This window comes from Microcaecilia unicolor, chromosome 1, assembly GCF_901765095.1.
Source record: "Microcaecilia unicolor chromosome 1, aMicUni1.1, whole genome shotgun sequence".
NCBI lineage: Eukaryota > Metazoa > Chordata > Amphibia > Gymnophiona > Siphonopidae > Microcaecilia > Microcaecilia unicolor.
The window spans coordinates 356,879,680-356,906,692 of NC_044031.1; the positions used below are offsets into that span (position 1 = coordinate 356,879,680).

Genomic DNA, 27,013 nt, shown 5'->3' on the forward strand with positions numbered 1-27,013 from the left:
GCCACTGTGGTTTGCTGCTGGAGGCCTGGCCTAATGATTTTGGCACTTGCCTAGGGACTTGGAGTTGGCAGGTTCAATTCCTGAGGTGGCTCCCCCCTAAAACTACCCACCCAACCTCATCCTCCATTTGCCTGCCTACTGAAGGGGCAGCTGTCAGTGCTGAATAGTTGTAATGATTGTCACCAGAGACCCAGATGGAAAATTCATACCTCCTTTCTCCACATCATCATGCACAGTCTCCTTTTCCCAGCCATGTACTATTACTGTGGTGACCACAGCTGTTGTCAGCATCACATGCCATTATATAACCACATATTTCAGAATAATGGAGCTGTAGAGCTTTTTATGGAACAATTTTTAAAGCGTTTGTTTACGCTTTCTAACAATAATAGAACCAGGGGGGACACAAGATGAAATTAGAATGTGGTAGGTTTAAAACAAATCGGAGAAAGTTTTTATTTACTCAACGCGTAGTTAGACTCTGGAACTCATTGCCGGAGAAGGTAGTGACGGCAGCTGGCCTTGCTGAGTTTAAAGGGGGTCTGGACAGATTTCTGAAGGAAAAGTCCATTGATCGTTATTAAATTTTGGGTTTTTTGCCAGGTTCTTGGGGCCTGGATTGGCCGCTGTCGGAGACAGAGTGCTGGGCTTGATGGACCTTTGGTCTTTTCCCAGCGTGGCAGTGCTTATATGCTTATGTGTGTTATTGTTGTAACCCATTATAAACCATAAAGCTGTATTTCTCTGTTTATTTCTCTGTTTATTACCGTCCTCTCACCTACCAACACCCATCCTGTTAGAATATCAGTGAAATGCTTTGATGTCCCCATGCATATCCCCACCCTCCCACTCTGTCAGACTGTCAAAGTAATGCTTCTCTTATATATACTATCTGCTAACATATTTGCTTATTTCCGATCTGACGAAGAAGGGCAACCTTCAAAAGCTAATCAAGAAATGTATTAAGTTATGGCCAATAAAAAAGATATCATCTTATTTTCTTTTCCATGTTTTATTTTGTTTGATTTCTATTGATAACCTTGTTGTAAACTGCATTTTTCAAACAAATAAGAAATGAACTTATTTGGCTTCAACAATAAAATGTTTCATTCTATACATAGAGTGTGGGATCCTCTTTAAGTCCTGCTGCTGCTGTCTCATGATGACCACTGTTGAGAGTGGCCTGGAGTGATCACCTGAAGATATAGCTTCTGTCAGAAGCATAGCCAGGATAAAGGCGCCGGGGGAGCAGAGAGCGGACTTCTGACGACACTACATGTGTTTTAAACACAACAGATCACATGAAAAATAGGTACCATCGGAAGTCCGTTTGGGAGAGGGGCCGCTCCCCTGGCGCTCCCTCCCCTGGCACCCCCCTCCCCCAGCTACACCACTGGTTTGTGTGTCGGGGGTTGGCACAGCTGCTAAGGGCAGCAGGGGTGTTGCCTGAGGTGGTGCTTCCTCTGCCCCTTCATCCCCCTCCAGCAGCAGCATGTCAGCTTAAACGTTCTTGGCCGTCTCCTAGTCCTCTGCCTCCTGTGGCCTATGCCACAGGCCAGGATCCTCCAACACCAGCTCCTGCTGCATGTCCTTCTCTGTGGGTGGCTGGGGGTGGGGGTGCTGGGCTGTGCCCGGCTGGTGTGGGAGGGGTCTGAACAGCTGGGTACAAGACAGCCTCATCCTCCTCCCTCTCTTCCTCCTTTTGCTTCTGGTGGACTGCTGCTGGAAAGCAGAGCTGCCAAGGGAGCACAATTTTTGAGAGGGAGATTTTAGTACATGCCCCAGCCCTGCCCACTCTGCCTTGGCTCTGCCCACTCTGCCCTAACCGTGATGTTTGAGCAGTGCGGAAGTATACTCTCATGCATGCTTAGTTCAGGCACTTGGAACTGGAATATATTTTATTGGACTAACCTAATACATATTTGACTAGCTTTCAGAGGTCAAAACCGCCTGCATCAGGTCAGGTCAGGACAGTATGCTGCTGTTATGGTATCCTCTCCTGACCTCAGGTAGGAAGTGTTTGTCTCTGAAAGCTAGTCAAAAATGTATTAAAATTAGTCCAATATAGAGATATCACCTTATTTTCCATTTTGTGTTTACTTTGTATTTATCCAACCTTTATTAACACAGCTACCACATTACATTATCCTAAATTTTAAAAAAAACAAAATTCTATCTTTGATGTCTGGCAGTTTTCTTTTTCTAATTGTGTTGGTCCAAGTTGCTGGTTTCTGCTTTCTTTCGTCTTCTCTTAACTCTCTTGCCATGGTTTCCTGTCCGTTTGTGATTTTTCTTTCCTTTTTTTTCTATCAGTCTTCTTTAATTTGTTTTTTTTTTTGTCTTTCTGTTTAGTCTTTAATTTCCCTCGTTTTACTTCATCTACTCTAATCTAATCATGAATTGTAGACTGCACTAGTCCCAACGAGAGGTTCAAGGCTGTTAACAAAAGAATAACTCAAACAATATGAGGAATTACAGCAAAGTAGATACAAATGGTACAAATTAGAATTTACTAAATTATTATTCAAGGGATAGGATCAATAAATCGCTAGACTATAATTAAACACTGAATCCCACTGTGTGATGGTAGAATCTGAGTATTGCTACCTGTAAATTGTCTCCTATTGGAATTACTACAGAAGGAAAATGGCCTCAAAGAGCTCAAGGATATCTTGTATCTACAGAGCTTAATCAGATCTAATTGATCCTCTCTTCATCACTGCCGTGAAAAACCTTCAATGAAAGAGTACTGCCTACACAATATTTTTTTTTTTTACAAGAAATGTGGTATATAGTCCATACTATATCAATTCTGCAGTCTCTCTATACTAAATTGTTTTACAGGCTCAATACAGACTCTGCTACCATCGGGTGAGCATTAAGTAATCAAAAGGCGCTTATCTTCATTCACGAGCTAATCGATTTATGCTTGCTCATGCACATGCGTTGAGTCTGTGTACAGCGGCTCCTCTGCTCACTCATACAGCAATCTGTACCCTCTTGCCCCAAGCCTTGTAAAAAATATATTGTGTAGGCAGTACTCTTTCATTGAAGGTTTTTCACGGCCAGTGATGAAGAAAGGATCAGTTAGATCCGATTAAGCTCTATAGATACAAGATATCCTTGAGCTCTTTGAGGCCATTTTCCTTCTGTAGTAATTCCAATAGGAGACAATTTACAGGTAGCAATACTCAGATTCTACCATCACGCAGTGGGATTCAGTGTTTAATTATAGTCTAACAAATTAGAATTTATCAAATAAAAGTCTTCAGTTTTTTATGTAAATTCTTGTAATTTGTCTCAGAACGAAATTGCAGGGGAAGAGTGTTCCAATTGGAGCTTACACGATATGAAAACAATGCCTCAAACTGACTTTTAAGACAAATTCCATTGATTGATGGAAATTTCAATAGAAAATAATTACATAATCTGGAAGAAGAAAAATACATATTAGGAAATGTTTGAATGAGAGAGGAAGTTGACATCAGAGAGGGCAGGGAACTGGCAGAATCAACAGCACATGCCTGAAGACTGGGGCCCCATGCATGCTTTTTATTATTTTGCCATTGCTTCTGCTCATTGGGAAAAGCAACAGCGGCAGGTTCAGCGGTGGCAGTGGCTCAGCAGGAGAATTTCTCGCTTTGGCAGTGTGCTAAATGACTTGCTGAAAACCAGAGACTTGGCAGGTCTAGGAGAATGACCTGTGTGTGAACATAGTGCACATATGAGTCACGCACATTCTATGTGGCTTGCATAGTAGTTAAGCTGGGCAGCATAGGCAGGTACAGGGGCAGTGGGGGCCATTATGTGGGTAGTTGGAGAACATAATTGGTTTGTATGACCTATGAGATGACATGGCAAGGAGTCAGGGAGCTACAGATATGATGCATGTTTGTCCCATGAGAGGTTGGCAGCCATACAGGCATGCAGGATGAGGCTCGGGGCTGCTGGAGTCAAGTCAGTGGCTGTGATATTGGATGCCAATGTGTAATTCCAGGGATGGTGACACAATAACAGGTGCTGCCAGGGATGTGGGTATAGTTGGTTCCCTAAGGCTATGAGGTCTACACATAGGAGCTAACTTTTCAAAATTATTGGGGGTGTGAAACCCAATTGAAATTACCTCTCCTTGGACAAAGTCAAGGAGTTTGTTCAATATTGAAAGTACTGAAGCACCCATAGAGCTGGCTGCTATGGTTCTACAGCTGACTGAGAGACAAGAGACCCTTCTCTGTCTTCTAGCCACCTCTGCAAGACCCTCCATGATACAATCAATGTACTGCCCAGAAGGTGGGAGACATTGGTGAGTGGGTCCTGCAATGATGAGGACATCATTGCAGAACCCTACATCGTTAACAATGGCAATGATGTGGGGTCCTCACAGCAGCCAGTGCCAAGGGGACCTGAGAGGGTGGCCAACCTGGCTGGGTAGAAGTTTCATTGTCCCAGCAGTGGCATCTAGCTGAATATTTCACTGTCCAGCACACATCACAATTGGACTTCACAGTGGCTTGCACATTCATTGTGGTCTGCAGGGCCTGAGGGCTTGCTTTGTCGGTGGCACCTTGAGCTGTGAGTGCCTTGTGTGGCTACTATGCTGTCCTCCCTGAACATTGCCTTGTCAGGTGTGTGTGAGGTGTAGCATACTGTGTAAGGCTGTGGGCTCTGTATACAGGGGATGAGGGCTTGATTCTCACTGCACCTTCTTCTGATTGCTGTCTCTTTTTGCCACCATAGCTGCTACAGTGTGCAAAATAGATGTATGTGACATTCTGGGCACCTTGTTCTTGCTCACAGAAGGGTGCTATGCTACAACCTCCCCACATTTCTTGCCATGTATTATTTTTGGGGGGTTGCCTGCAACAACTTGTGCATATGGGGTTCTGGGCACATTATATTGAGGCATTGCTGCAGTGGAAGGCTGTTATGGGGGTGCTATGTTGTTAGTACTCCTGACGGGTTCTGAGGCGCTTTCTCATGCACTTCATCAAAGCTGGGTCTTCTCCCCTGATCTGCCAGTACTGGCGAGAGGGGGGGGGGGGCCTCCAGGTCTCGGTGGATGCCAAAGCACCTGCAGAACACAAGTTGGTGGTGACAGAGTTCAGGTGATGGCCTTTTGTAGCTTGATATGTTCAAAAATGCCCCTCCACTTATTTCATGGTTCCAAAGAAGAGGGGCTCCTTTGGGCCCATCCTTAACTTCAGAGTGGTAAATATCTGTCTCAAGGTTCAGTGCTGTCACATGGAGACACCACTTAGTGATCACCTTCATCCATATGGGTGAGTTCCTGATCTATTGGAGGCCTATCTCCATATTCCAATCAGGGAAACCACAAGCTCTACTGTGATTTTTGTTCTGGGTCGTTATTTTCGGTTTTGGACTCTTCCATTCAGCCTGGCTACTGCCCCTTGCATCTCTAAGGTGATGATGGTGATTACAGCTTACTTGCACTGTCAGAGCATTCAAGTCCAACCCTACCAAGACAATTGTCTCGTTTGGGCCAGCTCTGCAGCAGATTCTGAAGCAGTTAACTCTCAGGTCATCCAGCTCCTGGAGCACTTGGGTTGGGTGGTGAATCAGGGGAAGAGTCACTTGTCATCCTCTCAGACCTTGGAATACATTGGAGTCTACTCTGGGAGCAGTCTTTCTCATGGAGGAGTGCATTGGTAAGCTGCAAGCCCAGAAGTACAGTCTATGCGGGTTGCAAGCCTCATGGGTCTGGTGCTATCTCCAGCTTCTGAATTCCATGGCAGCAACCCTGGAAGTGGGTCCGTGGGCTCAGGCCAATATGTGTCCTCTTCAGGATTCTCTCATCTCATGGTGGGTGCCAGTCTCTCAGGACTTTGACCTCTGCCTGCTGCTACCTCTCAAGGCTCATTGCAGCCTGGACTGGGCCTGCCTAGTTGAGTAGTTGTGACTACCAATGTGAGTCTTCTCGGCAGGGGGCAGGCAGGCTTATTGCTTAGGTAGAGTGGTGCAGGGGTTTTGGTTCCCCTGGAGGCCTCTTAGTCCATCAACCACCTGAAGATCTGGGCAGTTAGATTGGATCTGGAAGAGTTTCTCCCACTGCTTCATGGGAAAGCAGTCTAAGTGATGGCAGATAATGTTGGATTATTTGTAGTAAATAATTAGCAGATTTTAGTACACACAGCTTCAGCTTTAGAAATGTTAATTTCTTTCTTCATCTCTCTCTCATTCACCCCTGAATAATTCACTGCTGAGTCACTTTAAAGTTGAAGTAACAAAACATCTGTTTACTCACAGTTTGCAGTTAGATTATTATCAGACAGGCTTTGATATACATATTACTATACATTTGTATTATCAGCTCCTTCCATGTGCTTAGATGGTAATGGATGCTCACACCACCATAGATCCTCTCAGGTTAGGAGAGATCATGAGCTCCATGTGCTCCATGTGCTGCATCTGCTGCATCTAACCCCCACAGGAAGTTGCATAGCTGTGTGACCTCTCTAAGTAATTCACATCAGAGGTCACAGAGTAATCACAGAGAAATAATAGGTGACAGGCAATGCATGTAAAAATACAATTACATTCCAACAAACCCCTTCTCATGCATAACTGTCATGCAATTATTTATTCATACAAAGTCCAAGCTTTATACGCAGATTCACAAAATGTTCTCTGGGTAACGGTTTGGTCATGATGTCAGCTGTCATCTCACTGGTGTGACAATAGTGTAGACTGATGACCCCTTCTTTCGCCAACTCTCGCACGTTGTGGTATTTCGTTGCGATGTGCTTGGTGCGTGACTGAACCTTGTCATTCTGTGACAGTCGGATGCAGCTCTGATTATCTTCCATTAACTGGATTGGTCTCTTTTCAGCTATTCCGAAATCCAGCAAAAGTTTTTCAATCCACATCAGTTCTCTGCACGCTTCCGATACGGCCACATATTCAGCTTCTGTAGAAGACAAACTCACAATACTTTGTTTATGACTGGCCCATGAAATTTGTACATTTCCATACATAAACACATATCCACTTGTGGATTTATAATCAGAATGATCCCCTGCCCAATCTGAATCACAGTAACATATTAGTTTTGGATTACTATTGGCTGAAATCTTTAATTTACAATCAATGGTACCCTTTAAATACCTTACCATCCTTTTAACTGCAGTCCAATCTGATTTGGTAGGTGAGCTGACCCTTCTGCTCAAAATTCCTACTGCATTTGCTATATCAGCCCTGTATGTGGTAGCTAGATATAAAAGCTTACCTATGGCTGATCTATATTGGATGTTATCTGGTAAAGGTTCTCTTACTGTTTCATCCTTCAGAAAATCAGTGATCATGGGAGTGCTTACAACTTGGGCATCTTGCATACCTAAACTTTCAATAAGCTCATTTATTTTCTGCTTCTGGCTTAGAAGATAAGAACCATCATTTTGTTTCTCAATTTCTATACCAAGATAGTATGACACATTACCAAGTTCTTTTATCTCAACATTGTGGTTTAAACACTTTACAATGTCCTTGTACTCTTGCTCACTTTTGCTTGCAATGAGCAGATCATCAACAAAAGCTAAAATGTATGCATATTGTCCATTTGTGCACCTAGTGTACAAACATTTATCTGCTTCACCTTGCTTAAATCCTAAATTTGTCAATATTTCATGCAATTTATCATCCCAACATTCTGCACTTTGCTTTAATCCATAAAGACCTTTGTTTAATTTACACACTAGCTGTCTTTGTTTTGTATTTATGAAACCTGTTGGCTGTTCCATGTACAAGTCTTCAGTTATTTCTCCATGAAGAAACGCTGTTTTCACATCAATGTGGTTGACTTGCATGCCTTTTGAGACTGCAATGCTCAGAAGTGTTCTGATTGTCGTGTGTTTCACTACAGGTGCAAACACTTCATCAAAATCTTCTCCATATTTTTGAAGATATCCCTTTGCCACTAATCTGGCTTTATACCTTTCCACTTTTCCTTGTGCATTCCTTTTTAACTTGAATACCCATTTGCATCCTATAGCTTTCTTGCCAGGAGGTAATTTTGTAAGAATCCAAGTATTATTTTTATCCAATGCATCAATTTCTTCTTGTGCAGCTTTACGCCATTCAGCAGCTTCTTCTGCTGGCATTTTCTCAATCTCATCCCATGTTAAGGGCTCTTGAGCTTCTGCTGACTTTGTTAGGTAAGACAGTCTTGGGGGTGGAACACCTTTGTTTTCCCTGGATGAGCGTCTGACAACAGGTTGGTCTGACCTTTCCGCATCCTCTAAATCTGAGAGTCCTTCTCCAATTGATTCCCCTTCTCCAACTGTACTGTCTTCTTCAATGATCCTTTCTGTGTCTGTTTCCTCTGCCTGTTCCTCGTTAGATACAGGTGAGTTGCTTTCAGACATCTGCCTTGGTATGGCATTTATATACACTGGCATGTCTATTATGGTTCTAGTTTCATATTCTGGATGATAAGGCTCATCTGGGATAATCCAGCCTTTATCAACCCTTTTGTTTTCATCAAAATATGTAACATGTCTTATGCCAACAATGCCAGTTTTCAGATTCAAAATTCTATATCCTTTGTGTCCTGGAGCATAGCCAACTAAAATGCCCCTTTCTGTTGTGGAATCCAGCTTATGCCTTCTTTGCTTTGGTACATGAGCATATGCTGTACTTCCAAATGTTCTTATGTGTGACAGGTTTGGCTTCCTACCATGCCATGTCTCATGTGGTGTGCGCTCAGCGCCTTTAGTTGGCATTCTGTTTTGTAGGTACACTGCTGTGAGAATGGCTTCCCCCCATAGTCTTTTAGGGAGATTGCTATCTGACAGCATACATCTGGTCATTTCCACAAGTGACCTAAATTTTCTCTCTGCAACAGAATTTTGCTCTGGTGTATAAGCTACTGTTGTGATATGCTGAATGCCTTCTTGTTCTAGAAATGTGCGCATGCTTTGTGAAGTGAACTCACCACCATTGTCGGTCTGAAGAACCTTTGGTTTTCTTTCAAATTTATTGCTCACCATGGCTACGTATTTCTTCAGCATGTCTGTGACTTGACTTTTCTCTTTCAGCAAATAGGCCACACAATATCTAGAGAAATCATCCAAGAATATTAGCACAAATCTGTTATTTCCCAATGATGGGATATTAAACGGTCCACATAAGTCACTGTGTATTAAGTCCAGCACTTTATTACTCCTATTTCCTGTGTATGCAGGAAATGAGGGTCTCACACCTTTTTGAGTAACACAGTCTATGCATTTCTCCATTTTACCAGCATTCTTCCTTACTTGCGCCATATGTGAGGCTTCACCTGAAATGCTCAGTTTATAAACATCATTATGCATAAAAGCTTCAGCATATACTTCATCATTTTTAGAGATTGTGCACTTACTATTTTCAAAATGAATCACAAATCCCTTCTTATCTAATGTAGATACACTAAGCATATTGCAAACTGCTTGGGGAATATACAAGACATCACTTACAGGAATTTCTTTAACTTCATTAGACACTTTGCATTTTAAGAATCCAATACCTTTTGCTTGGATCTTAGCAGTCCCTGCGTTTGCAGTTTTAAGAATACCTTCCTCTGGACACATTTCCTGAAAGAAATCCTTACAATTGGTTAAATGGCATGTGCTCCCCGAATCCAAAATCCAAGTACTTTCATTTGAATTATTATTTACCATAGTCAAAGATTTTTCTGCCATTAGAAAGCCCTTGTGTTTATCTTTGTCCTTCATACATTTCCTGGTTTGAAAATTCTTTAGTTCCATTGGCTTAGGTGAGCTAGAGGGAGTGTTTTGTGTTTCCTTACACCATTTAGATACATGTCCCTCCTTTCCACATGAGTAGCAAATCAGCTTGCCCTTGGGTGGAGTTTTCCCATAGCTCCGCCTTCCTCTGTTCTTTGCCAAGAAATTTGTTTCATTTCTCTCTGACTTGCTTTGAGAACACATCTCCTCAGAATCATTTATTATGCATTCCTGCCTTAGTTTTGATGTTGTCTGTTCAAAAGATTGCCCTTCAATGGCCTCATTTACAGACCTAAAAACATCAAACTTCTTTGATAGTGAGGTAAAAAGAAATGCTCTTTTCAATGCATCACACATGGGAATTCCAGAAAGTTCTAACTTTTGAAATGAAGACATAAGATGCATAATGTGATCATTACATTTACTTTTATCCCTTAATTTGGTTTCATTCAACTCTGCCAGCCAAATTGGTTGCTGCTTTGCATATGTAGTTGCATACATAGTTCTCAGTTTATATAAAATGTCCTTTGGTGTATCTTTTCCCTCCACTAATATGGCTTGTTTCTCTGAGAGAGCTTCCAAAAGCATGCACTTCACATAATAGTTTGCATTGTCCCATTCAGCCATATTTTCAGCTGTTCTGTCTTGGTCTAAGCATATATCTAATCTTTTTGCTCGAAGGAGACATATGAATCTTAGTTCCCACTGCTGATAATTAAACTCAGTTAATTTAGGCACCTTGAGAGAATAGAACAATGGTGAATTTCTTCCCTCAGCCATTTTCTTAGCCTTCTGTCTGCTGTGTGGGGGGAGAGAGAGACAGACTGAATCTTTCCTTTAAAACTTAAGAGAAAAATGTGGCTTTTTTACTGCCTGGTAATATTTCTCTTCTTTTTCAATTCCTGGCCCTGGGCCCATAACCCTTTTGTTGGATTATTTGTAGTAAATAATTAGCAGATTTTAGTACACACAGCTTCAGCTTTAGAAATGTTAATTTCTTTCTTCATCTCTCTCTCATTCACCCCTGAATAATTCACTGCTGAGTCACTTTAAAGTTGAAGTAACAAAACATCTGTTTACTCACAGTTTGCAGTTAGATTATTATCAGACAGGCTTTGATATACATATTACTATACATTTGTATTATCAGCTCCTTCCATGTGCTTAGATGGTAATGGATGCTCACACCACCATAGATCCTCTCAGGTTAGGAGAGATCATGAGCTCCATGTGCTCCATGTGCTGCATCTGCTGCATCTAACCCCCACAGGAAGTTGCATAGCTGTGTGACCTCTCTAAGTAATTCACATCAGAGGTCACAGAGTAATCACAGAGAAATAATAGGTGACAGGCAATGCATGTAAAAATACAATTACATTCCAACAGATAATGCAACAGCAGTGGTCTGCCATCACTGATACAGGGAGGTATCAGGAGTCAAGCAGTGGCTGTGGAAGCAGCATCCCTTTATCCCTGGGAGGAAGCAAGCCTTCTGGTCCAAATAACCAGCAAGGTTCATCATTCAGGACTAATGCCATATCTATAACAATTACTAATTCCTTTTACCCCTAATAGAACATGAAGATCCTCACAACACAACTGTCTAGTTCAGTGGTTCCTAAACCTGGTCCTGGATTAACCTCAGCCAGTCAGGTTTTCAGAATATCCACAATGAATGTTCATGACAGAGATTTGCATGCATTGGCTCCACCGAATGCAAATCTCTCTCTCATTTTGTATGATTTGTCTTGACGCTATTGGAACAAAAATTTTTAGTGTGACAGGCCCTTCTCTATGGAATTCGCTCCCTATATCATTAAGACTAGAACACTCTCTTCAGAGCTTTAAATAGGGTTTCAAGATGCCTTCAGCAGATAAGCATCCCTCCTTTCCTTCCTTCCCACCTTCGGTCCCTCTTGGAGGATAAGGGACAGTTCACTGCTGGAATAAATCTAGAAATCTCTCTACCTTCTATTACGTTAATTATTCTTTTCTATCATTTGAAATTGTATTTCTTTGACTTATAATTTTATAATTTGCAATGTTGTAACCCACTTAGAAATCTACTAGTAAACGGTATTTCAAATGTTTAATAAATTTGGATGTACAGATGGACTCTCTCAGTCGATCTCAGCTATCTGGGGGATTGGGAGCTGAGGCAGGCAACCTTTCACCTTCTCCTGGTCCAGTGGGGCTGGCCAGTCTTTGATTTTATGGCCTCAAGTAGGAATGCCAAAGTGGAATGTTTTTTCCGACAGAGGAAGAAAGCCACCTTGATGGGCATAGATGCACTGGTTCAGCAGCGCCCCAGGAAGTAGGTTTTTATTAGGATTACTAGTAAAAGAGGCCCCTCCCCCCCTCCCCACCCCCTCTCATCTCAGGACCCCCCTCCCTCCTCTCTGTCTCATCTCATGACCCCCCCTCATCTCAGGACCCCCCCTCTCCTCCGATTTCTGCCGCCCAGCGCCTCCCTCCCTCTGTGTCTGTGGCCTGCGAGTGCAAGGAGGACGTGTGCTGTGTTTTACCTCCTGCTCGGCCGCCAACACTGAAGTGCAGCAAGTACAGACGCCGTTTCAGATAGGCTGTGGTTTCAGCTGTTCCTCTGGTCCCGCCCTCATTGTGATTGCCTGTGGTTGGTCCCTTCTCCTTCTGACGTCGCGTTTCTTTTCCTGGCAACTATACAGAGTTCCTTCGAGGGCGGGGCAGTGATCGGGAGTGCGATTACGAACCCTACGAACACTACACGGCTTCACTGCCACACTGCCACGGAGTCAGCTTCAGAATGTTGGAGGTGCGAATTATTATATTAGATGGTAGTGTTTTATGTTTTTATGTATTTGTCTTATTTATATGATATCAGTTGGTTAATGATAAATAGGTATTTTGACAGGCTATGCCTGTCAAGATCTATAAGAGACAGGAGAAGGAAGGCTGAGCAGTCAGGAAAAGCTGGAATGGATCAGTGTCTCTCTCAGGAAAGGGGGAAGAAACTGAATCAGGTATTTACCTTACACTGAAGCTTCACTGTTCATTTCCTGGGGAAAGGTGTGTTCCCAGCAGTTGTAGAAGTTGAAAGGAAGCTGGGAGGGGGGGAGGAGGGAGTAGGGGGGCAAGGCAGGAAGGAGTACTGGGCAAGCCAAATAGGAACAGTCCTGTGGGAATAATTTAATTTAATTTGGCATGTATGGCAGTGGCATAGCTACAGGGGGCCTGGGTGGGCACTGGCCCACCCATTCTTTGCTCAGGCCCACCCTTTCTGCCCCCCCCCAGCATACTTCCGAGGTGGTCACTTAACTCCCATTGCTTCCTCTCTTCTTTTCCCGGATCCGTTTGTGGCCCAGCAACTCTCTCCCTATCTACCTCATTACATTTGCGAGCAACAGCAATAACGCACATCCGCTGCCTGCACTGGTCTTTGCAGGCTTCCCTCTGCCGGGTCCCGCTCTTGCTGACGTCACTTTCTGTTTCCTCTGGCAGTACGCAGCAGAGGGAAGTCTGCAGAGACCAGCTCAGGCAGTGGATGTGTGTTGTTGCTGCTGCCCGTGAACTTGGTAAAGGGAAATTGCCAGGTCGCAGGTAGAAGCAAATACCAGATCCAGGGGCAGAGGAGAGGGAGAGAGAGGCAGGATAAAGAGGAGGGGGTGGTTTGGAAGGCCTACCCAGAATAAACTGTGGATCCACCCAAAATAACCAGTCTGGCTATTCCACTGATTTTATGGAAGATGATGGTGCATCATTAGCTGCAGAGAAGGGATGGAGCTGAAGTTTCCCAAGGTAGTTGATTAGCAGCATTGTTCAGCTATAGAAAGGGGTGGGGCTGAAAGCTTTAACCCACAGGACAACTAGCATATTAAAGGGGGAGAGAGACAGGCTGGCTACTCAAAAGCTATTGATGCAGGGCAGAAGGAGACCACTGGAGTACATGAGAAATAAGGGAGAAGTAACAAGAGATCAGTCTTACCAGAGGTAGGTTGTTTGCATGGGAGAAAGGGAAGCTATAACAGAAGCCAACCCTTGAGCAGTGCAAGGGACACAGCTGCCTGCATAGGAAAGGAAAGGTTAAGGAATAAGGGAGAAGTGGCAAGAAGCCAGTCTCCTAAATGGTTCACTGCATGCAAGGGGGGAGGGGAACCTAGGTTATAATTAGGTCCCTGGGTAATGCAAAAGAGTGCATAGGAAGAAAAGGAAAGACTTGAGTGAGAGTCAGCCTCAAAGAGGACAACTCTGTGTGTTTGAAAGGCCATGAGCCACTGTTTCTATGGCATAAAAGAATTCTATTCAACTCTATACAGTGCTGGGGGAAAAGAGAAAATAAGACCTACCTTTAAAACCAACATCTGGGAGACTTGTGGACAGAGGTGGGCACATCCCCAGGGGGTGCCGAATCACAGTATGTAATTCTGTAATCTACATTGAAATTTTGAAATAATAGTTTATTTTTTAATTTTATTTACACTTTAAAAACTGTGGTAAATAGGAATTTTCTTTTGACGCCTTAGATTAAGTAGACTAAATATGTAGCTGCATAACTGTTGTAAAGCAATGTATCTCTGGTAGTAAAATGCACTGTAAAATTTTGGGCTAGTGTGAGTATACATAGATATATATTATGAGGCCAATTTTCAGACTGCAAGATTTAGACTGGCTAACTCCCACGGTCTGCACTGAGACCCAATATTCAATGCCGGGCTGTTTCCGTTGACTGGCATTGAATATCCAGTTTATCTTTGGCTGGGCAGAATTTAACCATCCAAGCTGATATTCAACCCTGGCCAGTTAAATTCCAACTGGCCGGTTAAATTCAGACTGACCAAAGATATTCTGGGTTGTACGCAGCCAAATATGGCTGCCAAACTTGGCCAGTCATATTTTAAAAATTGGCGGATAGCCGGTTATATTGCCCGATATAACCGACTAGCTGCTAACCGGCAATATTCAGCAGTGCATGGCTAGCCTTGTACCACTGAATATTGGCAGATAGACAGTTTTCCGGCATTTAACCAGAAAGGTCCCAATCCTTGCCAATGAAATACCACTGAATATCGGGGGGGGGGGGGGGGGAGGTATGATAAAGATCCAAAGTCATCCTTATACTAAGCTGCACTAAGCAGCTAGCACAGGTTTCACAATGCAGTAGGCATTAGCACGTTAACATCCATTTCTCTTATTACAGCAGTCAGTGCAGTAAAAACAAACAAAAAAAAAAAAACCATTTTAACTGCCTAATGTGGAAGTAGGCAGGAGCTGGACGTGATATGGGTGGGTCAGTGACAGCTAGTGCGGGAGTCAGTACTGTATGCTACCTGTCATACCTGCCAATAACACAGCTGCAGTTATTTACACTTCAAGGGGAGGCAGTACATGCTGTCACACTACTGGCAGTCTGGTAGCATGGCCACAGCACTAACACCAATGTGATCTTTACTACTCTGATCTTTCCCCTGCCCCCTCCCATGTAGTTCAAGCCACCGCTTCTACCTCTGGGAATTCGTTGCCAGAGAATGTGGTACAAGCAGTTAGCTTAGCAGGGTTTTAAAAAGGTTTTGGATAATTTCCTTAAAAAATCCATAAGCCATTATTAAGATGGACTTGGGAAAATCCACTGCAGATAACATTTGTTTTACTCTTATGATCTTACCAGGTACTTGTGACTTGGATTGGCCGCTGTTGGAAACAGGATGCTGGGCTTGATAGACTCTCGGTCCATACCAGTATGGCAACGCTTATGTTCTTAAGGCCTGGTGGTCTAGAGCAAGGACCAGTACTACTGTTAGGGGTCAGCGATGCCATTTTGAACCTGACGGACAGAGCGGAAGCAGAGGGTACTGCTGCTGCTCCTTGCCACTGAATCACCAGTGGTTTGGGGGTGCGAAGTGGGTTTGGTTTGAGACAAGTGGGAGTGGATTGTAGTACATAGGAGGGGCTTGGTGGGGGGAACTGGAAGTGTTTTTGACCAGGAGGGTTGGGGGATCAGAAGGGTGTTTGATCAGGGAGGATAAGAATGGGGCATCAAATGGGGGGTCTAAGATCGGATTGGGGGGGGCATACAAATACAAAATTGTCTTGGTTGAACATGTTTTCCTGATCAATTGGCATTCCTTTCTGTCTTTCTATTTTTGTAGTGTACTTTGTTCTTGGCTGAGGTTAAGTGGTTTAGCAAATGATATAAACTAACTGTAATTTTTCACTGCTGCCCAAATAACCCTTCCAGCAGGGGAACTGCCTCCCGTAAATGCAGATAGAAGTACATATACTCCTGGATTCTCTATAGTGCGCCTAGATTTATGCATGGTTCCACGTGTAAATCTAGGCGTATTCTATAAGTACACGCGTAGATTAATTGTTGTAACAAGCTGTTACGCATTGTTAACAGCTCTTAACAAGCAATAACGAGCGCTAATTGGCAGAAATTAGAATTTTTGCGCATACATTACTAAGCATATTCTGTAATGTACTGCGCCTAAATTCTAACGTACGCAGGCAAAAAGAGGCATGCTTAGGGGCGTGGAAATGAGCATTTTGTGGGTGTTCTAAAATCTTGGCGTGTTGTTATAAAATATGGGTCGGTACATGTAAATCTACACGCAGGGTTTACACCAGCTTTTTGTTGGCGTAAATGGGTATGCATAGATTTAGTCAGATGAACTACGCCTAAGCATATTACGTGCGATATTTAGAATATGATTAGGTGTGATTGCGTATCACAAGTTAATTTTAGGCGCCATATATAGAATCGGGCCCATATTGCTTCCCAATGTGCATACTTTTAGTTGTATTGTGGGTGGAACAATTTTCAGACAGCAAACTGCTATTTACCAAGCTTTGAAAATTGTCTTCTTAAATACCAGGTTGAATTGTTAGATGTCTAACTTTGGTGGCCTTTTTTCTTGTATGCAGGGCCGCATCTGCAGAAAAGCTGGCAAGTCAAAAAAATCCTTCAGTCGCAAAGAGGCAGAAGCAACATTTAAGAGTTTGGTGAAGACCCATGAGAAATATGGCTGGGTCACTCCTCCCGTCTCTGATGGCTGATAGAAGCAAACTGATGGCTGAACTGAACACTTAATAAAAAATCACAAAAAACACCACCAACAACAAAATGTACTATTGCCATCTTCTCTTCAGTGCTGTGCATTTCCACCATCCTTTTCTACTTAAGTTAGAGGCCATGAATGTTGGAAACATTTAAACTTATTTATGAACAGGTGTGTTTACAGAAATGAAAACCAGCAAGCAGAAGGAGCTGCTTGCGATTCTATTCCAAGACTGATGAATGATTGCAAATCACTGTAGACCAGCGGTCAAGAATGCAGTGTTTTCCCCCCTCTGGCTGCCCCTCTATTCAGCTTTTTCCCATGACAGCAGTACCAAAGAGCAGCTGTGGAAATTCCACCTGCTCCCGCTCATTTCATTTAAGTGTAAATGAAGCAGTTAATATTTGATAGGGAAGCCATGCATTCATTGCAGGTACATTTACTATGCTGGTTATCTTCATTTCATTTTCCCCTGGCAGGTCAACACAACTTTGAAGATTTGTCCTTTTATGTGGAGTTGTGGTCTGCTGTGACTATAAATTTTAGCCCTCATTTGTGTTCACTGCATACTTTAATAAATGAATGCCAGATTATCACATCGATCGATTTTATAAAGTAAAAGGTTATAGTGTGGGACAAGTGTAGAATAATAATATCATTACCAGGGAGACAGTAGGTTCAGCATTTGCATCAATGTGAATTATTTGATGTAGTGTTCTTGGGAATGACTCATGCTGTTAAAGGAAAGGTGGGGGGATCACTGATGGGTCATGGTATAATAGCCTTTTTCTTGCCTGCATAAAGTAATATTCCATACAAATGGGATTATCAAGTCATGTTTGATAAAGATTGCAAAACAAAAAAAAAATCCCCATTCAGTCAGACAAGCAGACATGAAAGGCATCTTGCTTGTTTTAGATATGATGTACCAGTTACAAGTGAAAAGTCTTTTTTTTTTTTAAAAAGGTAGTTTGCAAGGTGATTTGCATGACTGGGTTGATATTTATTTCTCATTTTTGACTGAATAGTTGCCGTATGTATTTGAAGTCCAAAAAACCCCACTGCGGTGTAAAAGATGTCTTGTTATTTAATCTTTAAAGATTTTAATTTGTCTTTTCTGTTAAATGACTTAGTACTTTCTAAGGGACTCCATAGCAGATGGAGATAGTGTTTATAATGCATACAAGAAAAGTTTAAAACAAAATTGATAAAAATGTGTCAATTGAATTTCAGGCTGAAACTCTGTTGGGTCTGTTCTGAATAAAATCACCAGTAACTACCTTTATGTCTCAGCCTTTTTGACATACTCCCCTCTGTCACTGTCTAAGATTTATTCTGTCATAAAACATTGATAGGTATCTATCAGTAGCTATCGATGTGGGCTACTGAATCCCATTGTGTGCCTAACTGCTAATTAGCTCCAGTTAATACAAATTATAATTAATAATTGGTTGTTAATGCCAATTAGCTTCTAATCATTATATTAGGTTACACCTGCTAAGCATCAAATTGTTCCTTGCAAGTTTATAGAATAAGGGGGTTAAGTCTGAGTGCTGAGGTTGTATTGATTAAGCATAGGACATGTATTGATTATAAAATGCAAACCAAGCCACTAAATCATTTAGCAACATTAAGAGGCATTCCATTAAGTCCACAATACCAGAGCAAGCTATTGCTGAGCTTCCCAAACCCATCCTAGTGACCTAGTAGCCAGTCAGGTTTTCAGGATATCCACAATTAATATGTATGAGGTAAATTTGCAAACACTGCAGACCCAAAGTTTTCAAATTAATGGCATGTCAAAGGCATAGCCAGACATGATCATTTGTGTGGGCCTGAGCCTGAAGTGTGTGGGCACACAATTTCTGCCCCTAATCCTGCACCCAAGGCTAAGATCCATTTGGGGCACACCCCCTCTCCAAAGCACACTCACTGCCAGAAAACAAAGTTTCAATTTAAAGTACACTCTGTGCCTTGTGGCTATTTAAAAAAGAGGATTGCCATATAGGGATTTCCAAATTCTTCAGTCTCAAGCAAAATAATCAATTGAGCACACACCACCTCTCCCTCCTGCTGTTTCTAAAAGGCAACATTTGGCATAAAGCCAAGGTTCTCTCTGTAAGGTGTTCTAAGAAAAACAAGGAATTTATTTATTTACTAGTATAAGCCATGGCAGAACCTATTGAGTTACACAACCCAATTACTGAGCAGGCTGACATACAGGCCACAGACCGCACATGCCAGGCCATAGTGGCTGAAGAAATTAAAGACACAGAAATACACACAGCCCATGCAGAACAGAATCTGTCCCAATACTCTGTCAGCACTAGAAACACTATAAGTTCTAGATCCCTAAAATCATACAGATCAAGCCATTCCAACAGATCTGCTACAAGCTCACTTGCTCTTAAATTGCAAATGGATACAGTGGCGGCAAAATTGAAGATTCTTTATAGTAATGAGGAAGCTGCTATAGAACATGAGAAACTTAAAATAGAAGCGGGAAAGAAAGCAGCAGCAGCTGAGGCTATTGCCACTACCAAGGCTAATGCCAGTACTGCCACTGCCTCCACCACTGCTGCTGCCTCTGAACACAAGAAGGCAGAGTTAGACATCGCCTTGAAGCTGCTTCAGCAAGAGAAAGAAACAGCTGTCCTTGAGGCCCAAGTAAAAGCACTTGAAGAAGCCACAAGGCTGGATTGCGGGGAGTCAGCTCAGTCACATCATCGCTGAAGATTCTGTCCAGAGAACAGCAGAATATGTGAAGGCTCCTACCCTGAATCACAAAAGCACACAGTCACACTCAGCAGAATCATCAGATTCTGAGCAAGTATTTTCCTCCACACTAGAGTCTCGCTCATCCGAAAAAAGCAAACCTAAAGTACAGAACGCCACATAGGCAAACCACCACCAGAGTGATCCTCACACTCATATGCATATGGATGCACTATTACTGGCGCTTGTTCCAGGAAAGTGCACCAATAGACATGCTTCATTTCAACCACAGACTCTGGCACTACTCAGGAAATGAGCACAGATACAAGTTGAGCAGTAAAGCCCAACAAAACAGCCTGTGATTAAGCAAGAGCCATCTGTCCAGCCATATTCAATGTCTGACTTCAGACCAACCCTAGCACACAGCTAGCCACAGGCACCTACTGCCAGTGCACTAGAAACTTCAGATAGAGAATACATGGCTCACAAAAAGATGGTAAACATGGAGCTCACTCAGTTCAATGACTGTCCCAAAAAGCATAGAAGATGAAAATCTAACTTTAAAGAGGCCATGGCAATCATGAAGCCTACCCCGAACCAAGAAATGAACATGATAATATAATGGCTGGGAATATAGCCAGCTGAGCGTGTGCAGGGAATACCAGATACATATATGCATAACTCCTCCAGAGGATGGAAAGAAATGTGGGAGAGACTATGGCAGCCCAGAAGCTATCCAGCAGGCACTGATGAAAAGAATAAGGAGTTTCTCAAAGATTAACAATAAAAATAATAACAAATTACAGGGTTTGGGAGACCTCCTCCAAGAATTGGAAGCACTAAAAACTGATCGGAAACTTCCTGGCCTATACTACTTGGACACAGCTTGGGGCATAAATGAGATTATATCAAAGCTGTCACATGACATAAGAGGCGCCAAGTATAAAGACAACCATGAAATGAGGTTTCCTCCCTTCATTATCTTTGTAAAGTTTATACAGGATCTGGCAATGAGAAGAAATGATCCCAGGTTCATGTTTGATGTGCCTGAAACAGTCAAGACAGGCTACTTCCTGAGTGAAAGGCCAGGCAAGAAGTACTGCAATACCAGGAAACCTGTAGCTGTACACATGACAGATGTGTCACCCACAGCAACCCCACCTACTACAGAGAAAGTAGATGATCCAGACAGACAGTGTCCTATACACAAGAAACCTCATTCTCTAAAGAAATATAGAATGTGTAGGGAGAAATCCTTAAGAGAACATAAATATCTTTTTAAAAAGTACAAAATATGCTGCAAATGTTGCTCTTCATCCAAACACAAGCAGCTATCAAGTATGCACAGTGCAATAGCGACCAGAATCATAGGCGCCCGGTATAAGAGACTTGGAGAGGCTAAGCCTCCCCCCTGCTGCAGCAGAATGGATCAGCTGTGGAGTCCAGCTGCTCTGAGGGGATTAAATTGTTGATTTACCACCATCCTCACAGCAGGAGCTGCAGTGAAAGCCCTCTAGCAGTTGTAGATATTGGTTTATGGTTTGTTTACCTTACTGGTGGGAAAGCAGGGGCGGGTTGGCTGGAGGTGTCCTGGGTTGCCAGGGAGATATTTAACGAGGATGACTTTCTGACCTGCACTGAGGACAGATAGCAGCAGAACGGATACTGGGCCAGCATGATCAGAAAAAGTCACCAGACAACAAAGGTAGAAAAGATCATTTTATTTTCATTATAGTGTTTGGAATATGTCCACTTTGAGAATCAGGTGCTCAACTTTAAAATTTTATATTTATTTACTTATTTATGGCATTTTATCCCACATTAAACATGAATTAGGGGGTTTTGTGGCTCTACATGAGAATTGTGATGATATGATCCCTTGTTTCATATTGTTGACAGTCTGCATTTTCCGTATGGGTGGTATATTGGTGTATTATGGTACAGTAAGGTTCTGAGTGTGTTTTTGGACAAAGTTGTGCATAGTGTTTTGCAGTTGAGCGATTGTGGTTAGAATATGCTTTGAGCAACCACTTTATTCTTTGACATATGATACATATCTAATATCTAAATTTAATAAAAGGTATTAATTGTGACTTTTATTTTTATTTATTTATTTTTTCTGTGTGTTATCAGACAATTATGGATTTAAGCTCCACCCCTGGCCCCACCCCTAACCCCACCCCCTTTACCCTCCCCAATCAGTTGGGCCACTGACCGCCTATGACCAGAATGTCAGCACCTTACACCCTAACAAGAGTAAGCTTACTTCTACAGGAACCCCAGCCTCAGAGTCAAGCCACGGTGAGGAGAAGGAAGTAGAGCAAGCATCACCACCAAAGGTTACTCCAAACTGTACACAAGCGTGCAGTGGAGGCTGAAGGGGACGGACATGCACCAAGATATGTGTAGCTAAAGTATATCCAAAAGAGCAACCAAAAAAAGGCAGTAAATGAGCAGACTACTCAGTCCCTGGCAAGGACTGAATTCTTTCTCCTAATTGACATCCAAGGAGCTTGCTATCCCTGCAGCATCAACAGGGATGAGAAAGAGGACGGAGAGAAGAGCAAGTGGATACATAATAGAAGCGATGGATGGTAGCAACAAGACCCATTTACTCTTATTGAATGTAATCAGATACCTGATAACTGAGAAGAAATTTCTATGCCAGAGTTGCATAACACCATTGTCATCTCCAACCTATAGCAGAGTATCTGCAGCCTCTGGACCCAGAGGCCAAGATCTTACTCTTGTTGGGAAGAGATGCACAAACACTGATCAGAGCTTGTGGGTCACATGCAGGTCCACCCAAAGCCCCCTATGCCTACCGACTCTCCCCGGGATGGGTGATAGTAGGTGACATCTGCCTTAACAGAATGAGAGGACCAAATGTAGATGTCTAAGCAGGTCCACCCAAAGCCCCATATGCCTACCAACTCTCCCCGGGATGGGTGATAGTAGGTGACGTCTGCCTTAACAGAACGAGGGGACCAAATGTAGATGTCTACAAAATGTGTGTCTTGGAAAATGGGCGCACCACCTTGTTTAAGCTTTTGTCATAACTATCTGCATGAGAAGGAGGTTTACAGTTGGGAAGAAGCAGACCCTGGCTCAACCATTTGTCAGGACACCTCTCCACCAGATTTAAGAGAACATCTGGGGAATACGATGTTCCAAGTCACCAAGGATGATGACAAACCAACTCTTTCAGTAGAAGACAGAGTTTTTGAGAATTCTGGATAAGTAATTCTACAAGGATGAGTCCAACAGTGGAGTAGCTCCACTTCCATTCCAGATACCCAGAACATGACTACTTAACAACATAGAGCAAGCTGTCTCTCATCTCACTTCATTGAGAAAGAAACTAGAGAGAAAACAGCACTTTACAACATTCATGCAGAACATGTTGGATAATGACCATGCAGAGCCAAGTCCACCATTAAAAGACAATGAAGAATGCTGGTACTTTCCTACCTTTCAGCTCTATCACCCACAAAAACTAGGCCAGGACAAGATTGTGTGATTCCAGTGCCCAATTTCAAGGAATCTCACTCAACAATGTGCAGCTTTCTGGGCCTGGCATGATCAACAGGCTAATAGGAGTCTTGATTCGCTTCAGAAAGGGCCCTATTGCCATAACAGCAGATATCTAGCAAATTTTATACTGCTTTATTGTACACCCAGACTACAGAAACTACTTGAGATTCCCATGGTACTGTGACGTGAAAGACAACCAGGAAATTGTGGAATATAGAATAAGGGTTCATATCTTTGGTAACAGTCTTTCACCTGCTGTAGCAACCTACAGGCTTAGAAGGGCAGCCCAGGAAGGTGAAAGAGAATATGGCACAGATGCCAGATGCTTCATTGAAAGATACTTTTATGTAGATAATGGTTTTGAAATGTTTACCTACTGCAGAAGAAACCATTGACTTGCTGAGAAGCAAAGCTGGCATAGGCCAATCTAAGACTTCATAAAATCTCCTCTAGCAGTCCAGAAGTAATGAAAGCATTTCCTGCAGAATCATGCCAAAGATTTAAAAGATCTAGATCTAAGAGTAGACATCCCACTGCTTCAGAGAAGCCTTGGATAGCACTGGGATCTAAAAAGATACATTTTTACCTTTCAATTCTTCATAGAGGTGTCTTGTCCACAGTCAATAATCTGTATGACCCACTGGGGTTTATGGCTCCAGTCACTATTCAAGGCAGATTCCTACTGAGAGAATTTTCCAAAAATACTGATCAGTGGGATATTCCATTGCCACCAGAAATGCTACAAGAATGGGAGAAATGGAAAGATTCTCTAAGAATCTTTGAAGAACTGCTTATTCCATGCACTTACATCTGACAGTAAAGTCATCCTAGGCTACATTTACAATCAAACCAGGAGATTTTATGTGTACATTAGTAACAGAGTTGAACCCAGTGGCGTTCCATGCTTGGCTGACACCTGGGGCGGATCGCCGCTGCGCGCACCCCCCCCCCCCCCCGGGTGCAGTGCAACACGGCGCCCCCCCCCCCAGGCGTGGCATGGCACCCCCCCTGGCGCAGCGCCTCTCACTCCGCCTACCCCCCCCCCGACAGTCCCCACCTGCCTACCAGCTGAGCTCCGTGCACCCAGCACCTCGAATCTGCAGCGCTGCTGACTGTAAAAGAAGAAAACCGTCTCGTCGTTGATCCTTCACTCAATGAGTCCCGCCCTCTGATGTAACTTCCTATTTCCTCGAGGGCAGGACACAGTGAGTGAAGGGCCAATGACGAGATGGTTTTCTTCTTTTACAGTCAGCAGCGCTGCAGATTCGAGGTGCCGGGTGCACGGAGCTCAGCTGATAGGCAGGTGGGGATTGTCGGATGGGGGGGGGAGTGAGAGGTGCTGCATGAGGGGGGTCCATGCCAGGGGGGGTGCCGTGCCACGCCAGGGGGGGTGTGGACGGAGCACCCCCCCACCCGTTGACACCCGAGGCGGACCGCCCCCACCGCCCGCCCTTGCTACGCCACTGGTTGAACCTATACAAATGTCAACACAACCAGAACAGTGGCATTATATGCCAACTGACCAAAATCCAGCAAATTGTGCCACTAGAGCTGTGCCAGCATCTCTGAGCTCAATAACATTGGAATAGGAGATAAAAGTCCTGATTTGGTTCACATGCTTCTTAACTACAAGGTTATACTGAGTAAAACAAAATGATACACTCTCAGAAAAGTGGAGCAACACCTGTGGAGTGCCCCACGGATCACCATTCTCACCCACACTATTCAACAACTTCCTCTGCACATTAGGCTAATTACTTTCACTAAAGGGCTTCTCAGTATGCAGCTACCCTACATGGATTATATCTCAGTAATCATTCCCATACTGTCCTCAATAACCCAAGCCACTGGAATGATTGGAGACTGCCTTACATAGTAACATAGTAACATAGTAGATGACGGCAGATAAAGACCTGCATGGTCCATCCAGTCTGCCCATGACAAACTCATATGTGTATACCTTACCTTGAATTTGTACCTGTCCTTTTCAGGGCACAGACCATATAAGTCTGCCCAGCAGTATTTCCCGCCTCCCAGCCACCAGTCTCGCCTCCCATCACCGGCTCTGGTACAGACCGTATAAGTCTGCCCACCCCTATCCTCGCCTCCCAACCACCACCCCCTCTTCCCCTCAACTGCTCCGCCACCCAATTTCAGCTAAGCTTCTGAGGATATATTCCCTCTGCACAGGATTCCTCTATGCATATCCCACGCATGTTTGAACTCCGTTACCGTTTTCATCTCCACCACCTCCCGCGGGAGGGCATTCCAAGCGTCCACCACCCTCTCCGTGAAAAAATACTTCCTGACATCTTTCCTGAGTCTGCCCCCCTTCAATCTCATTTCATGTCCTCTCGTTCTACCGCCTTCCCATCTCCGGAAAAGGTGCGTTTGCGGATTAATACCTTTCAAATATTTGAACGTCTGTATCATATCACCCCTGTTCCTCCTTTCCTCCAGGGTGTACATGTTCAGGTCAGCAAGCCTTTCTTTATACGTCTTGGAACGTAAATCCCATACCATCCTCGTAGCTTTTCTTTGCACCGCTTCCATTTTTTTAACATCCTTCGCAAGATACGGCCTCCAAAACTGAACACAATACTCCAGGTGGGGCCTCACCAACGTCTTATACAGGGGCATTAAAACCTCCTTTCTTCTGCTGGTCACTCCTCTCTCTATACAGCCTAGCAATCTTCTAGCTACTGCCACCGCCTTGTCGCACTGTTTTGTCGCCTTCAGGTCCTCAGATACTATCACCCCAAGATCCCTCTCCCCTTCCGTGCCTATCAGACTCTCCCCGCCTAACACATACGTCTCCCTTGGATTTCTCCTCCCCAAGTGCATCACTTTACATTTCTTCGCATTGAATTTTAATTGCCAAACCTTAGACCATTCTTCTAGCTTCTTCAGATCTTTTTTCATGTTTTCCACACCCTCCGGGGTGTCCACTCTGTTGGAAATCTTGGTGTCATCCGCAAAAAGGCAAACCTTACCTTGTAACCCCTCGGCAATGTCACTCACAAATATATTGAACAGAATGGGTCCCAGCACCGATCCCTGAGGCACTCCACTACTCACCTTTCCTTCCTCCGAGCGAACTCCATTTACTACCACCCTCTGGCGTCTGTCCGTCAACCAGTTCCTAATCCAGTTCACCACTTCGGGTCCTATCTTCAGGCCGTCTAGTTTATTTAAGAGCCTCCTGTGGGGAACCGTGTCAAAAGCCTTGCTGAAATCTAAGTAGATGACGTCCATAGCACGTCCTTGATTTAATTCTCCCGTCACCCAGTCAAAGAATTCAATGAGATTCGTTTGGCACGATTTCCCTTTGGTGAAACCATGTTGTCTCGGATCCTGCAACTTATTGGTTTCCAGGAAATTCACTATCCTTTCCTTCAGCATGGCTTCCATTACTTTTCCAATAACCGAAGTGAGGCTTACCGGCCTGTAGTTTCCAGCTTCTTCCCTATCCCCACTTTTGTGAAGAGGGACCACCTCCGCCGTTCTCCAATCCCTCGGAACCTCTCCCGTCTCCAAGGATCTATTAAACAAGTCTTTAAGAGGACCCGCCAGAACCTCTCTGAGCTCCCTCAGTACTCTGGGGTGGATCCCGTCCGGCCCCATGGCTTTGTCCACCTTCAGCTTTCCAAGTTGTTGATACACACTCTCTTCCGTGAATGGCGCTCTATCCACCTCCTTCTCAGGTGTACTTTTGCCAGTCCCTCTCGGTCCTTCCCCAGGGTTTTCATCAGTGAAAACAGAACAAAAGTATCTATTTAGCAAATTGGCTTTTTCTTCATCATTTTCTACATAGCGTTTTGATGTTTCTTTTAGTCTCACAATTCCCTTTATAGTCTTTCTCCTTTCACTAATATACCTGAAGAAGTTTTTGTCTCCCCTCCTTACATTTCTAGCCATTTGCAGTTTAGTAAAAGGGACTTTAAGTATTGGCACATAAATATTTATGTATCTGTTTTGACCTATGCTCCAGTCCCT

At 43.5% G+C, this 27,013-nt stretch overlaps 1 protein-coding gene across 1 annotated transcript in view; it reads left to right on the plus strand.

Moving 5' to 3' along the window:
- The window catches only part of UBE2QL1 (ubiquitin conjugating enzyme E2 Q family like 1), a 103,937-nt gene extending 85,889 nt beyond the window's left edge, over positions 1 to 18,048 (plus strand). The window contains exon 2 of the mRNA XM_030209628.1: positions 16,635 to 18,048. Within this exon, the coding sequence (XP_030065488.1) occupies positions 16,635 to 16,766 (132 nt within the window). The 3' untranslated portion in view covers positions 16,767 to 18,048. The remainder of the gene's footprint in view (positions 1 to 16,634) is intronic.
- The last annotated feature ends 8,965 nt before the right edge of the window (positions 18,049 to 27,013 follow it).